The sequence below is a fragment of the Biomphalaria glabrata genome, chromosome 6 (genome assembly GCF_947242115.1).
Source record: "Biomphalaria glabrata chromosome 6, xgBioGlab47.1, whole genome shotgun sequence".
NCBI lineage: Eukaryota > Metazoa > Mollusca > Gastropoda > Planorbidae > Biomphalaria > Biomphalaria glabrata.
Genome location: NC_074716.1, coordinates 45472156 through 45489684, shown reverse-complemented (window position 1 = coordinate 45489684; position 17529 = coordinate 45472156). Strand labels below are relative to the sequence as shown.

At 37.0% G+C, this 17529-nt stretch overlaps 1 protein-coding gene across 3 annotated transcripts in view; it reads left to right on the top strand.

Moving 5' to 3' along the window:
- LOC106057549 (uncharacterized) overlaps nt 1-17529 on the top strand; it is a 123808-nt gene that overhangs the window by 23708 nt on the left and 82571 nt on the right. For all 3 annotated transcript variants that reach the window (XM_056032315.1, XM_056032317.1, XM_056032316.1), the window contains exon 2: nt 4936-5436. In XM_056032315.1, coding sequence (XP_055888290.1) covers nt 5379-5436 — 58 coding nt within the window. In that variant the 5' untranslated portion in view covers nt 4936-5378. The remainder of the gene's footprint in view (nt 1-4935; nt 5437-17529) is intronic.

Here is a 17529-nt window from a genome sequence, read left to right as displayed (position 1 = left end):
AATGCTACGCTCTAATTGACATAAACCCCTGCATGCTCGTCTGGTGTAGAGACTGTGTCTGTCGGGGACTATAGCTTATGCAGAACTGATCAGCCGCCGCCCTGGAGACTAGTGAAGGGCCAAGCCATTAAAATCTGCGGGCTCTAAACAGGTGGTTACAAAAAAGGTCTCCTGCCTCACTCCACTTTCGTGGATTAAACCCTGCCCATACGACTGATGCTGATGATTTACCAGACAGACGGAATTAGTTGAAATAAGCTTGGTAAAAAGTTAATAGTAAAATAAATGGTAGATTAGTTATTCATGTACATTTAAAACGTAAAGAAAGGGATATAACTCTTAAAATCTTCTGAACAGAGTACTTAAGAGAAAAATAATTTCGACTTCAGCCCTCGTTCCGGATGAGCGCTCGCTCCAAAAAGAAGTTCATGTTTAAACTGAAACTCTACCAGAAACAATATTCCAGTTGTTGTTTTTATTTCTCTTACCAACATTCCGATCGTTTAGACCTACATCTGGAAAGTTGTATTTCACCTGGAAAACATCTCCATTGGCTAGTTTCCTCTCCTTACCTCGTCAGGTAAACTCTCTGCGCTCATGAGCAGGTAGCACCATAAAACAGCGTGACCCAATCATTTGGGTGTGAGTAGAAATTACGGGCACGTGCGGGGGACTTGAACGCGAGACCATTACCACAGCCTTGAAGCTTTGCACGTTTTTTTATGGTCGCTTTAATTGTTAGAGAGCAGTCATGGCTGAGTTCCTCAATGCATTTTTGTGTGCACTGAGTGCACTGAGTGCCCTGGACTAACACCTGCTAGTTTTCAAATCTACTTGTAACTATTGCAACGGATGCACTGGAAGTCGTTAGCGGAATTTGGGTAAACATGTTTTTTGTCATGGGTGAATTCCTGGAAGCAACAGTTGCTCCAGTGCTCGAGTTTTGTTAGTAAAAATAGGTTTAACATGTTGTCTCTTTATGACTCTCTCTCTCTTCTCTGTCTGTCTCTCTCTCTCTCTGTCTCTCTCTCTCTTTCTGTCGATACTCCTCTGTTTTCTTTGTGCCTCTCTGTGTTTCGATGTCTTTGTCTTTCTCTCTATGTCTCCCACTTTCTGTCTTTTATTATGTATTTCTATCACTCTCTGGATGTCTCTGTCTCTCTCGGTGTATCTCTATGTACTTCTCGTTTGTCACTCTGCCTCTATGTTTATGTCTTGTTTTGTCACTCTCTGTCTCTCTGTATCTGACTCTCACTTTGTCGCCCTATTTTTCTTTGCTCATGTCTCTGCCAGTCTCTCCATGTCTCTCCATGTCTCTCCCATTACCTCCATGTCTCTCCCAGTGTCTCTGTATTTCAAACTCTATGTCTTATATATTTATCTCTTTCTCTTTTTGTCTTTTCGTTTCTTTCTCTCTGTCTTTCTCTTTCTCTTTCAGTATCTACATGACTCTAATTTTTTCTCTCCTTCTGTCCCTCTCTGTATGTTTCTTTATGACTCTCTGACTCTGTTTTCTATTTCTGTGTGTTTATCGTTTATCTCTGTCTCTTTCAGTCTCTCTCTCTCTCTCTCTCTCTCTCTGCGGACAATGGTTACACTTGCCCTGGCTGTGGCAAAATATGTAGGTCACTGCTGGGGCTGCGCAGCCACGGGAAATACTGCATTCCTCACTAATCTTCAGACTCGAAGAGAGGCCTTATTATTATTATTATCATATATTTAATAAGAAGAATTATAGCTTTTATATAGCGCTACTTTCATGCTTACAGCATGCTCAGATCACTATGGTCCTCTCTCATTTATATATATATTGTTTGAACTAGATTCAGATCTTAACGACATTCCACTTCGTTTTTTCCTCTCTCACCTCTTCATATTTTGTCCTAACCTCTCACTACTCACCTACCTCCTCCCATTTAGCCTACTTCCAAAACATATGCCTCCCTTCTTGAGTGAGTGGTTTAGCGTGTGTACTCACGAGCGTGCGGGTGCACCGTTAGTTTTATATAGTGACAAACGTACGCTCGAAATAGGAGACCTCGTATTAAGCAGCATATCTTCTTTTAACTAATTTCCCGCCAAGAGGTAACTAGGTTTGTGAGAATCTCCGGTAAAATTCCTGCACATTCCTATATTTATCGGATTTCCCTTCTTATTTCTTGTGCACATCCACGAGTGGAGCTCAAGTTGTTTACTAAATAAGCTGAAGTACTGAAGTCAAGATAAACCGAGAAGAACAAATGCAACACAAATGTCAAACAGTTTATTTAAACCCAAAAAATGTCTTTTAAAGACTTTTGTGTTCTTCTGAAATTATGCAGAACCATTTACAGTTAACGAAAAAAAAATCTACACAGGTTTGTTTAAAGAATATCTTTTGAACATGTCAGTGAAGGTGAATCGAATTTATATTGAAAGATTTGGTCGTAACTTATGTAAGAATAGAGGTGAAATTGGTGAAATTATGCAGAATTGGTGAAATGGGTGAAAGTTGTGAAATAAGTGAAATGGGGAAAATAAGTGAAATGAGTGAAATAGGTTGAAGTAGTGAAATAGGCGAAAGAGGTGAAAGAGGTGAAAGAGGAGAAAGAGGTGAAATAGGTCAAGGTGAAAGAGGCTAAAGACGTGAAATGTTGAATAGTTGAAAGAGGTGAAATAGTTGAAATAGGTGAAATAGTTGAAAGAGGTGAAAGAGGATTAACGTATTGATCTTTCTTCTCATGCTTAAATTACAGTTCTTAAGATTAAGCAACCAAAAATTCTAAATAACGAATGGATGAAACTTAAGATGTCTTGCTTACGCTACGTTGAAGATTTGGGGGGCTTTAATTTCAGGCTGGGTGTGTGGACTAAAGCCCCCCAAAACAATTACGCAATTCTTTATTCTAATACCATATTGCAAAGCAGGATGTGCCCCACGTAAGCGCCTTAAAGATCAACTCGGATGCCATTTCGCCCCCACTGGCATAGAGGAAAATAGCAGTTAGCAGATGGCCTCTGAAAGAGACAGTTGGAGAGCTCTCACAAAGGCTGTGGGACACACATCTGAGACCCCAAGAAACTTGTTGGCGAAAGAAAGAAAACGAAAAGAAAATTCAAACAGACCACCACGGGCAACGGCTTTGTCTGAACGAAATGCGGAAAAATATGTAGGTCGCAACTGGGCTTGCGTGGTCATGTGAAACAAGGCACTCATTCATAATCTTCGGAATTGAAGACATAGCCATTATTATTTTTTTATCGCATAGCCAAGTTAGTCATGTCTCGAAAGTAAGAGATTTCTTTCAACGACAAGAACGTTACATAAAAATATCACTATTGCCAATAGAAAAAAAGACATCGATTACTTTGTACTTTAAGCGAAATCGATATTCGATTCTAGGGTGCTGAGAAGTGCAAACAGTTTATCTGATAACTTCTAAACTATCTAGCTAATAAACATTGTACACATGATACATCAAATAAAATTTCTAGCTAATTTACATTGTACACATGATACATCAAATAAAATATCTAGCTAATTTACATTGTACACATGATACATCAAATAAAATATCTAGCTAATTTACATTGTACACATGATACATGAAATAAAATATCTAGCTAATCTACATTGACTATTTTATGTACACCTGATACATCAAATAACGATATACTTAAAGTTATCCGACATAGTTGAGACTCTCAAAACGCGAAGTATAATGCCCAATCTGTTGTCTGCATATTTCCTCCGCTTAAACAGGAAGTCGCTTTCTACAGGAGATCCAGCCACCATGTACATAGATCATACATCAAAACTGTATACAAGAAATATGTAGATATACGTGTATTTGAACAGTTATTCTGCGACACATGTTATTTATTATATAAATTCATCTCTTCGAACTGCTCATTCGTGAAACACGAACATATACATAAGTGTTACATATTGTGTTGCATATTGCACATAAAATATCCGCTTACATTAAATTAATTAATATTTGTTGTCATGTAAGCTGATTTAGCGTATGCTTATTTTAATACATTTTTTTCCTCATGTAAAAATTCATAACCTTTTTTTTTTCTATTTCTTCTATCTCATTTGTTTCGATCAGTGCTTTTTTTTTTATCATCTCTTGTTTGTTTTTTTCCTTGCAAATACTTTTTTAATCATTTTGTCCCCCTTTCTGGATTGCATCTTTTTATATTTATTTTACCTTTTTCTCTCTATCTTCGTATTGTATCTTTTCCTTATTCGGTACATTCCGTGTCTTTCACTCGAGCAGGTTGCGTTGTTTCAACATTTGAATTCGATTCTTCATATTCCAGTATGTTCTTTCTGTAAATTCTTTTTCTGCTTCTTTTTCTTCTGTCGCTTTCTGTCTCTATATCTCTTTCTCTCAATTTGCCTCTCCTCTGCTTTATTCCTCTCTACCTCTCGTCCAAGTTTACAACTCTACACCCGTCGTCCATCTTCCTTTCCCTCATTTCCTCTGTTTTTCTCTCTCTCTCTCTCTGTCTCTTTCTCTGTCTCAGTCTCTCTCTGTCTCTCTCTGTCTCTCACTGTCTCTCTCTCTCTGTCTCTCTCTCTGTCTCTCTCTGTCTCTCTGTCTCTCTCTGTCTCTCTCTCCGTCCCTCTCTGTCTCTCTCTGTCTCTCTCTCCGTCCCTCTCTGTCTCTCTCTGTGTCTCTCTCTATCTCTCTCTCTGTCTCTCTCTCTCTCTCTGTCTCTTTCTCTGTCTCTCTCTCTCTGTCTGTCTCTCTTCTTCCATATCAAACTATCAAACACACACACACACCCTGTTCTAAGCACTGAACACAAAAAATAAATTATACTCTACACTTATGCATAAGACTTTCAATCTCGCAAAGTAAAAAAACAACTTAAAAATAATTTGTTCGTTTCATTTTCATACAAACAACTTTTTAATTTCTTTTTTTTTTTATCTAATTTCAGGACAACTGGATATATATCAATGACGTCAAACCGTTTACCTGCAGAAGAGTCAGCGTGATCTCCCCCGAGACGCAAGGCTTCTGCGACACACCGCACCAAACATACACGCAGCCACGACTTAAACGGCCACCACTCACAGCAGTTGCATCCATTCAGCTCTCCCAAAGCACTTCACCCATGCGGCATGAGCGCCACTTAGGCCGCTGAAAGTCCCAAGGCATCAAAGAGAAGTAACTCCAGGTCGAAACGAGAATCAGAAAAAGTTTTTTTTTTTTTTTCACACCAGGTGCGCAATTTCTTTCTCATTTTCTCAAGAACACGTTTCTCTACCCGAATTTCTAAGAACAATAATCGTTTGCTAGACAAGAAAACAAAAACCTTTTATTCAAAAATAATAATATTCAAAACAAAAGGGAAATAGTCTAGCACTAAAAGGCAAGCAGATGGCTTACAAGGACATATTGAGTTCTCTTCTCCTGGTTGGGATTTTTTCCTGGACAGGTAATTATCAATTTTAATTGCGTTTTGTGTCTGTATGTTTGTCTAAGTGTCTGCTATAAAGTTCAAGTTACGCTTTGAATTTTTATTAATATTTTAACGGATAATTTTATTTTTTTAAAATAAAATTAGCTGACGATTGTGGGTTAGATCAACCTGACCTAATGAAAAACTGTCATTGATATGTGAGTGTGTGAGCGCGTGTGGGCTTATTTGGATGTATTAATGTGTTTGTATGTATGAGAATGTTTAAGGAAGTTAATGTGAGAGTGTGTGGATGTCGATGTGTGAGTGTAAGTCCAAGCGTAAGTGTATGTCAAAATGTGTGTCTGTGAATAGTGAGTGTGCCTATAATTAGTCAGATTTCTCTTCTCTTGAGCGGTATCTGAACTAAAAACAAATTGATTTCTATTTCAATTAGCTACATAAAAAAATATTATTTATACATTTAATTAAGATTGTATAATTTTTTAAGAACCTTAGCTAAAAGTACAGAAAGGAACTGAACATTTTGCTGACCAAACATATGAGTGGGCGATCTTTCTTTCGAAAGAGAATGGCGCCAGTGCGTGTCTCACTTAGTACTGTGATTTTAAAAAAAGAGATTCAGAAATCTTTATTAAGATTCCCATTTAAGTCCAGATCTGTCTACCAGTTGCGGTTTGTCGATTTCTACTCAGATGGGTCCAACTAAATCATTGTAGGCGTTATGTTTGTTAAATTATTAAAAGAGAACTTCACTAAAATATAAAGAAAAAAAACAACAACAATCATTTGTATTGACAGTGTATGTATCTTCTAAGAAGATGTATGAACTAATATGTTCAATTATTTATTCCAAAGACATTACTATTATGGAGGTGTGGTGGCTTAGTAGTAGTTTGGCTACCGATCCCGGGGTTCCGGGTTCGAAACCTGTCGAAGACTGGGAATACCGTTCTCATCCTGTTCCAAATCTTCTCACTAGTGATGCAGTCTTCGTAGGTCAGCTATCTCTCCCTCTGTTTCTAGCCAGTTCATCTATGTCATCCGAAAGGCGCAAGCTGGTAATTCTTTTTCCACCAATTCCTACAGTTCCTTCATAATCTTCAAGAGTATCCTTCATTATCCTTTCTAGAAAGATTGAAAAGAGTTGGTGAGAGTAGGCAGCCGTGCCTCACTCCAAGTGGGGTTTTAGTCTGGTCTCCAGTGTTATTTTTAAGGTACACTTCACTAGTAGCCTGCGTGTAAAGATCCTGGACTATTCTCGATCCGGACAGATGTTCACAGATTGTATGACAAATCCACCTATTGGAAGCATTTATTTAGTGTATACGATGTACAGAATACGGAAGTAATGTCCAGGAAAATATGTAATAAATGGAACAACAATTTGTATACACTTGGTAACTCTGTAGAATTTGTAAGCTCTTTCGTTTGAAGCACAAAATAATTATTTGTTTAGTTGGCAATATTGTCCTTTCATTGTTGCATCGTTGAGATTTTTTATTCGTTTTATTTTAACTACTTCCCAAACCTTCCTCTTTTCATTTTCTTACGTTTTTCATAAGGTTCCATTATATTCCCACCACATTTTGTCATATCGCTTTCTCTTCTTTTACCGACTTTTATTGTTTATTAAAGTATATTTTAAATGAAGAAGAAGTTTACTGTGACTCAATTTTAGGTTCCAAAATATTCTTGCAAGAAACTTTCTCTAATGCTTGTAGTATTTAGATATCTATATATTTAGACTTTATATATATATGTGTGTATTTCCCGTGGCTGCGCAGCCCCAGCTATGACCTATATATTTTGCCACATCCAGGGCAAGCAAAACCATTTAAAAACAATGTTCGTCTTTTCTGATGCTCCAAAGATTTTATAATTGCCCACTTCTGCTCAATCGTTTGATCCCCCCTTTTGTTTTGTATGGAATCTTTGTACTATCTTCCAACAAGTGGCCTGAGCTGAGTTGTATCACTACATCTACATCTGTCTTCTGTCCTGGTTCAAACATCGATTAGGTCAGGCGCCAGGCGCCCGCTGGAATCAAACCCACGCGAAACGTTATTGTAACATTATGTGCTGGCGCGAAACACAGCCAATTTAGTGTTTTCTCTTGAGAGTCAAGAGACGAACAGTCTCTACAGACAATAATACAACAACCTGATTGATGATGTAATACAACCTGACTGATGATGTAAGTAGAATAAAAGCAACAGTGAGGCAGGAGGGAGAGAGGGGAGAAAAATGAGGAACCCACTTCAGAAACTGGTCACGCGAGTTCATCAACACAAAAAGTAGCCCACCTTTCTGATACATTTAATGACATCGATAGAACATTGCCACAATCGAAACGATTTTCTTTTCATCAACGGCTTACCTGAATTCTCTATTCTCCCTTTTCTAAGAATAGTGACCTTCTTCCGGTATAAACACTCTTTTTTCCTGTTAATTTATTGATTATTCTTAATATTTGTAATCTATATACGGTTGTTCTAATTAGTCTATACTAGACATTAAATCAATTACAATTCTATTCAGTGTTAAATTCAACTCATTTATTTCTACGTATTTCACGTATGTATAATTTTCTTTAGCATCTTTAAAACAACTTCTGTGACATCTTCTGTATCATCTTCAATAGCATCTTTATAACATATTCTATAACATATTCTATAACATATTCTATAGCATCTTCTATAATATCTTCTATAACATCTTGTGTGACAAATATTTTCGCTTTTAGAAAACCGTTGCATCAGAACTTTGAAATGTCTAAAATATTATGATGTCGCGTTTGCAATATCTTTTCTAGTTTACGAGATCTAAACGGGACGGACGGACGGACGGACGGACAGACAGACCACACAAAACTAATACCGCACATTATCATAATTATCATAGGAAAAATACAAGACTAAAGTAGTGCGCAACGTTAGCAGTCCTTGTGTGTTTGATAAAATGTAGTTAAAGTGAATTTCACGCTTTCTACGCGAACATTACAGCAAAAAAAAAAGTAATTTGTAATAGAACTTAAAGAGGGTTTTAATAATTAATCTGTTTTCTGTTTTATTTCGTCGCCACTTATTTTCCTGCAACTGTCATTACAGCTGTGAACGCCACAACAGGTTCATTTTATATCAATGGCTAGGAAAAGGAAATATGTGATGTAGAAATTTTAGACTGCTAATTAATATGTCGGACATGTTGATGCTAGACCAGCAGGTGTCGCTTTACGCCAGCCCCGGAAGCTTATTTATATTCATAGCCTGAATGGAAACACGATAACACTGAACGTTCTTTATACAAAAGGAGGGGGACTGGTAATGGCGGTTAAACTGTGTGAAAACGGCTGAAAAGTGTTTCCGGTTTTGAGACAGGCCATGTCTTCGTGAAGGCATTAAAGACATGCTCGGCTAGTCGATATAAAATGTTTTTTGCACTATGCCACCTGGTGGTGTTATGTACATTAAAGTTTAAGCTCATCTTGTGTTCTATAGAGCAGATGGTGTAAAGGTCATCTGTTTCTGAAGGTGTCCAGCACAACGACCAACCGTCTTTACTTTCCACTATTGGTGCCAGGTACCCATTAGAGCTGGCTGGACTCATAAAAGCCCAAAGATAAAAAAAAATCAAAATCTTCACCAGGATTTAAACCCGGTACTCTTCGTTCGGAAGCCAAGCGCTTTACCACTCATCCGCCGAGACTCCCTGGTATTATGCAACGTAATTTTTCAGTCTGACTCTCATGAGGAAAAAAACCCAAATGTGCTGTGATAAGCAAAAGGGCTGATGAATTTTTCATGATGTTTTCTTTGACTTCCTCGTCTCAAACTCGATGACATCTTTCTCATTTCCCATGATCCTTCATCTCGTTCATGCCCTTGACCTTCTGCCCTCGTTCTCACACTTGGATAGCCCCTTGTCATAACCTTTTGAAAACATAGATGTATTTTTTTTTGTGATACTTCCTCGTCTGTCGCCTAAAATAACAAACACATTTGTTGCATAATTTTAATATCTATAGGAAAATGAACTTGCCAAAAATATATTTGGTATAAGCTGAAAAATAACTGAATGTGAAAAAAAAGGCCGTTCTATTAGCTCGAACTGATAGGCTTCTTGAGGAGACAGGCTATTGGCTGACCAATCAAAAACTCCCTGGTTATCGTCTGATCAAAATTTTTAATAGGAAGTAAATGCTTTCAATAGCTTGCAGTCTGTTTTAACAATGTAATAAAAATGCGTAAGCCACATTTATGTAACTTCATGGCTACCACTTGAAGATGACACTCATATGCTCCAGCATCTTTACAAATACATTCGGTACAGCTCATCCACCAGTTGGGTATAGTTTATGGATGTTGCTATAAGTGTTTGTTTATGTTGTTTGCGCGTATGTGTGTATATATACATTTGTTTGTAGCTTTTATCATATAAATATAATACATAATAATATAACAAACGGCAGACTGTAGCTACATGTAAACTGACACAATAAATATACTCTTTGGGTTGAAAGGTGGGGAGGGGGAATAATTGCTGCCAAAAAAGAGATTTTTTTTTATAGAATTTTCCTGACATTTTTTGGCATTTGTTGGCAAGCGTTCTCCTCTGTAATGCTGTATGCTTGGTTTAACAATTCCCACAAGTTGTGAACTGTCGTGTAGTATAACTGTTGGGCTATGCAGCTTGTACAGTGTACAGAGGCGTAGACATTTTGTTTTTTTAATTGAAAGGGTCTATGTTATGTATTTTAAAACAAACTTCGTTAAATGTAAAGGGGTTTAGCTTCTGCTCCCAGGGATCTCTGGCTCACATCCCGATGGAAATTGGGATTTTTAATTTCGGGATTATTAGGACTCGCTTGACCGGTACCGGACATTGGTTGGGGATAGGCTGTTGGTCGTTGTGCTAGCCACATGACACCCTGGTTAACAATTTGTTTGCTTCCTATCATGTAAAGTCTCATAGGGTTACTTCACATCTTATTACTATTAACGTGAAACAATGCAATGGTGAACAATTGTTCCTTATTTAGATATTTCGTACTTTCTGTATTTGGTGGAGATTGTCGAGGATAAACTAAATAATGTCAAGGGCGTTCGATTGAACCTTAATGTTGCCAACTCAATCAAAGCACTAACGAAGAGCTGTACAATTTGATTCTACAGTGAACACAAAAAAAAAACACAACTTAACAACACTTCCTTTATTTTGTACACCGGATACACCAAAAAGCTTTGCTATTTATTGTTTTCCCGCCATGTATGAAAATCTCCAGCATGCAGGAGCTATGCTTGTGAACCAATCATGAAGTTATTTTGTTAGATCGTTGCTTGTCAGTACAGGAGTTGTCTAGTCTTGGTTGAGCCTTACTTGTGCAGCATGCTAGGAGAAGGTTTTATTGTCGCACGCTGTGATTGGAAATTTACCTGAATTCAAAAGGAGCGATTCTAGGAACCTCCTCTGAAAACAAGCAAGAGAGTGTTGCAGCAATCTCTTATCACGCTTGATTTGGACTTACTCTCTGTCCTAGGCTGATGAATTCAAGGAAAGGGTGACAATCATACAACTGGGCATTAGAAGAGTTGCAGGGGAGTTACGCAATGATTTAAAAGTTGAAAATGGAAGGGGCGTTACTCTTACTACTGGGCATTAAAACAGTCGCAGGGGACTTGCTTCAATGATTTAAAAATTGGGCAACACCCATACAAATGGACATTAGAAGAGTTTAATGAGAGTTTCCTAACAATTAAAAAGTTGAGCTCTAGAGTTGTCTTCTGATTAACAGGAGTTTCTTCCCCTTGTTCCTCTCAACATTTCTAAATCCAAGGTAGAGGAAGTTCCGAGTTTACAGGGATGAGTTGGTTGCCATTTCTCATTTGTCTTATGCATGAATGCATTGGGTTTGGGGCGCCAGTAGCTCGTCATTCGCCCCACCGCCCCTTTTTCTGTTATTCGTTTGAAAACGTAAATCAAAGCAGAGATAAAAATATCACGTTTTGAAACACAGTAGTTTTCTTCCTCAATCACGGGAAGCAAGATAAATCACAGGTGTCTCTTGATGTAGCCCCACTCACGCGAGTCGAAGTTGGGAACATTTCACCTCACCCGTATCATGCTTATCTTCCATCAAACACAAGTACAACAGGAAGAAGCTTTGGTCAGGTAAATCAAACATGACATGCTTTGATTCGTTGAAAGTCAGTGACGCATTCGGCTATTAGATTTATTGTCAAGACCTGCTTCTAGATTCTGGTTTTTATTTTGAACCTTTAAAGGTGGCTCTCAGAAATAACCCGTAGGCTAGGAGAATCCGATTTTTTTTTTAAATGGCTAAAGGCGATTCCAAAGAAATTTCAAAATACAAAGTTTCAATGTGCAGGCAGACTTGGAACAAAATGTGTTAGGTAAAGAAATTTCTACGCAGTAATAAGTAAAACGCTGGCTTAAACTGGTTGCTCCTGTACTTTATAGGAAAAATGTGTCATGTCAAAGTACTAATTTGTGCTAACTGAATCGTGTGTCATCTTTGAAGTGCTAATATGTGTCTGCTGAATTGTGTGTCGTGTCTAAAGTATTATTCTGTCTAACGAATTGCGTATCATGCTTAAGTACTCTTGTATATCTTTAAAGTGTGTGTCGTCTCTAGATATCTCTACTGAACTCTGAGACGTCTCTTGGATACTGAAATGGTATAGTAACAGAAAATGTCAATTTTTACGCAGCTTATATATCACTTCACTCCGTCTGAAAGTTCAACATTTTGTACATCTTAGTTCTCCTACCTCCCATTCTCGGATCAAGCTGAAGCTTCGCAAAATTTTTCAATGTCCATAGCAAAACAATGCATCAATCAAAGAAAAATAACCAATTTGTAAATACATTAGCAATAACTATTATTTTTAGGTACAAAAGGGAAATGAATTCTACAGTATTGAGATATATGGCTGTAAATATGCCTTTGTTTCTATAAACTTTTTAAGAAGCATTTTTTAAAATATATTTTGTTTGATAATATAGTTTACTGGTCACTCTCCGTATTCATTTGGGGATCTATAACTCCGTAGTCATTTGGGGATCTATAACTCCGTAGTCATTTGGGGATCTATAACTCCGTAGTCATTTGGGGATCTATAACGTTTGAGGCTGACGGGTGTTGTCATGTAATACCTTGACTCGTTCTGTAGGCAAACAATCTTCGTCAGTGTCATGTTTTAGCTCAGTGTGTCAATAAAAGTAATGATGAATTTCTTTATACCGTTTCTTCATCCCCACCTTGGGAACTTATCCTACAACAAACTTTTCTGTTTGAGATGGTTTTTGGCATTACTGTGATCATTTGACATATTATTATAACTTATTTTTTTATAGAAATATATTTGTTAAGATGTTATTCATCTCTACTTCTTAAGTTCTTTCTCTTACTCTCTCTCTCTCTCTCTCTCTTTCTGCCTGTCTCTCTTTCTCTCATATAAACTGTCTCTTTTTCTCTCTTACTACCCGTCTAGCTTTTTTTAAAAATCTTTTTTTTCTCTTTATCTTTCTTTCGCTTTGTCTCTTTTTCTGTATCTCTCTTTTTGTCTCTTTATTTGTCTTTTTTTCTATCTGTTTCTCTAATTTCTACATACTATTTCTCTCTCTTTCTCACTATTGTTCCTTCTTCTTTACTCTCTTTTTTCTCTCATTCTCTCTTTCTGCATCTCTCTATTTATATCTTCTTCTCCCACTTTTTCTCTTTCATTCTCTTTCTCTTTTCCTTTTAAGTCTCTTCGTTTCTCTCTCTTTCTTTATTCTCTGCGTTTTTTTTTCTTCTTAAATCCTGTTTCTCTTTTCTGATTCCCTCATTCCTCATCTGTTGCTTGTCTGTTTGACCTCATCGTGTCTGCTGAAGCAAAACAAACACCCAAGCGATGCCGTGCCACCCATTTTTTTTCATCTTCCAACCTACCACACCACACTGGAACCACACACCACACACCACACTAGAACCACACACTGCCACTTGCGTTGCATCAAGAACGTTTTCAATTAATTTGATTACTATCTGAACGTAGAGAGGGGGAAAAAAATGGGTGAGGGGGAATTAGCTCGGAAAACAATACCTCTTTATTCCTCAAGCCCTCTCTCTCTCTCACACTCTTACACACACACACACACGCTTACACACACACACGCGCGCACGCGGTGTTTAAGCTGCATTTATTGGGGACGGGTAGAGGAAAGAGGAGGTAACATATTTGGGGCTTCTTCTAGGAATCTCCAGAGTTATCCAAGATTTCCCCTTAATTCAATGTTTGTTTACTGATTCGATTAATCTAAAAGGGAAACCCCGCAGATGTCAACACGCGAAATCAATTTAGTCTTTTGTTTTCTACCTGAACTAAAATATCAGTTAAAATGGAGCATTAAACATAATATGTCGTTTTAAATAGAGATTGTTCAGGGATTAGACTCAAGGTCATAGTACTTAGGTCTTGGTTTTTAATACCAAATTCTAAGTTTTTTAAAACTGTGGTTAGGAGGTGCACATTTGTTACTGTTATGCTGGCTCCTGTATGGCAGATGGATCAGTCAACATTTATATCTACATATGCTTCAATATGCAGCATGTCCGATGTCTTATACATTGTACGATGTTTTTGGGGTCTGGAAGAACCCAAGGAGTTTCCAATAAGAGGTAAAATATTATTTTTAAAACATAGAAATCTGTTTCCTGCTGGATGAATATTAAAAGTCTTAATATTAAATATGTTTTCAATTTGGATTCTATTGTTTCTTCTCTCTCTCTCTCTCTCTCTTTTCTGACTATCACTTACACACTCAGACACTTACACCCTCAGACACTTACACACTCAGACACACACTCAGACACTTACACCCTCAGACACTTACACTATATAGATCTAGCTTTAAAAAAAAAGAAACTCAAGCTCACCCTACCCCAGCTCTCCAGCACTCACCAACACGTTCACCATGCGGCCCCTAAATGATTAACAAAAGGCCACAATGAGCACGCCGAGTATGGGCGCGGCATTGAATGAGGCTTGGGGTGGGGGGGGGAGGAAAGGTGACTGGAGGAGCAAGGACAAAGACAATCTGACCTTCGCGCAGTGACGTAATACCCCCAACTCGGCACAACGAATTGAGCTCAAGCACCCACCTGCCGCCACCACCACCACCACCGAACTCGCAGCATCTCTTTTACCTAAAACTGCAGCAACAACAAAAAAACTAGTTTTACTCACACAATACTTTTACTAGCGCGTATGCACTCTTTCACACACACACACGAACACACACACACACACACTCACGGGAACACACACACACACCATAATTTTTGGCACCGTGGCCGCAAAGGTGTCACACCGCCCTACAAACAATACATTTAGCAGGCGCCAGGAGTAAGCCCCTTACCCATCCCGCCGCCACTTGTGTTGCCTTCCAAAACTGTTTTGTTTCATGACTAAAAGGTTGATAGAAGAGAAAAAAAATGTAAAAAAAAAAATACACACACACTCGCTCAGTGTTCGGAATCACGCCTTCGTTCTATTTTTAGTAACTCGTGTCATGTGACACCCATAAACAAAAACATTGTATATGGTAGTCCTATTACACGTGTTTAGACACGTGTAGAGCTAATTTTAGATTTTGTTTTAGCTCCTATATCTTTTGTTCTCTTTCTATAACATTGATGTGACTTGGTCATAACAAAGCCAACAGGTCGACTGACATTTTAACCTTTCAAATGATTGACTTTATTGAGTCTTTCATACGTGATGAAAAAAAAAAAAATTATAAATAGCTTTTTTTATTTTGTGTACCGGATACAAAAAAAAGTGCTGATAAACTAGTATCTTTTAAAAGGTATCTGATATTTTGACAAAGCTTATATCAACTCACTCTGTCTGGTCAAAAGAATCATAAAGAAAAGTTGACCAAGTAGGTAACTTACTATTGGTAATTAATTATTTTGTTTAGCATACTGAACAAGGGAAATAAATGGTACTTGACAGATGTGGTGGTATAAGTTGAATTAGTCCCCTTGAGAACTCTTGAGCCCTGAGTGATTTTTTTTTGTATGCGTTTAAAAAAAACAATCCTGTAAACATTCACCAAGATACCCCCTTCTTCCCTACCCCTTTCCAAACTGGTCCAGACAAGTGATAGGATCATAGCGCATTGAGAACCCTAAAGATTAAACAAAAACAATTGGTAAAAATATTTCTAATCGCATGGACTTATTATGTTTAGGCCAATCACACATATAATTACACGACTGATCTACACTAATTGATACAATTATACAATTATAAGTTTTGTGATCTTAAAAAAAAAAGTTTTTTTTTGTTTTTCTTGTTCTGTGCTCGTGTTAACATTGCAGAGTCAACATTTCGGACCTCGTTATTCAGCACAAAATAATTTCATTATGGAAGCATTAAACTTTCTATGACTTAAGACTTATTTTAAAACAAATAGGCGACTAACTAACAGAAATGAAAGGGACTTGGTACAATTAGCAATTTCAACGCATTGGGAAATCAGCTTTTTGTTTTGTATGAAGAAATCCACAAGGGCTCGTTTTTCTAACTCACATTTTCATCTTTCGAAATTTTTATAATTCTGTTGTTATCTGTACGTAGGCAAAAATAAATAGATAAAAATAAAAAAAATAAATAAAAAATATTTTTAAAAAAATAAAAAAATAAAAAAATAAAATAATTAGATGTTGATTTTACAAATGCAGTAAATGAATTAAAGCAAAGAGTTTTAACTTAACACTGGAAACCCGCCAGGTCATAAATTTAAACTCAGCTGCGTCACTCATAAACTTAGTGTTTAAATCTTAGTGCTAGCTGTGCAAACAAGAACTTTAAAAAACACACATGGCACAGCTCTTCCTACCCCACCCCATCCTCTATGATAGATGAGATATCCCTACACCTTTCTATACTTCCTTTCAATAAAATTGAGTAAAAAAAAAAACACTACGCTGCACCAGAAATGCAGACGATCTCCGAACAACACGTGACATTCAAGTGTAGTACAGGCCTGGCCATTGTGTGACCACACTGAACTCTTTTGTAGGGCCCCCTTCTCCATTTATGCGTTCACAGATACACACTTGTTTATGTCTGCACATTTTTTTTTGTATAAGTGTGACGTTGTCCTCAATTCCCCCTACAAAAATTAACTCTTTCTCTTCTTATTGACGATACCATCGTTATTTGACCTCATTAAATTAAATTAATGTTTGATTTTATTAACTTTACTTTGTGTTCTATAATTGGAGTATGCTTTCACCTTTAACTCTATACCAAAATAAAACATTTTCTGATAACAAATGAAAACGTTATTCAAGCAAAATTGAATTATTCCGTCGGAACGTGGAAAATAAAACGGAGAGAAAGAGTTAATCCTCAGAATGTGTACAATGTCAATCATATAACTACAAGTGTAAAGCCAAGTTTTGAAACAATGAACGATATCTATATATTTCATATGTAATTACTGCAGTGGTTAATGAAATAACCAAGGACACTCCCATCGAGGCCATGCGTTATAGCTGGCCTGAACACTGACCTGCAACGTCACAAACTGTGGGCAGTTAATTAGTGTTTTTTTTTTTTTTAAAGAAATACCAGCTTTTAATATTATTTTTTTTTGGGTATCACTTTAATGATTCCTTCTTTCAATGCGGAAAATATTCTTGTTATCCTAAAATGCTATTTCTCAAGTGACGCCAATAAAGCCTATTATAGTTTGTTTTTTTCATTAATCAATTAACCTAAACTAAGGACTGAACTGCGAGTTGTAGTTTCTGAATGGAAAACGAATTTCGAATATGTGGACTTATAGTTACCAGCGGCGCTGACACATACGCGACATATTTATTAAATGTAGTATTTTGTTTATTGTAAAATTATAGCTCTAGTCTTTTTGAATATATTTATAAAATAAAAACAAAAACACTTTTCAAGAAAAAAAAAAGATTTTTTACATTTTGACACGCGAGATATAAAAAGTTCACAGACATAAAAAAACAACGTCTTTTTGCTAATTCAAAGTATTTCCGGTCCTTGGTGTTTCCACCCTCAGGCGTTA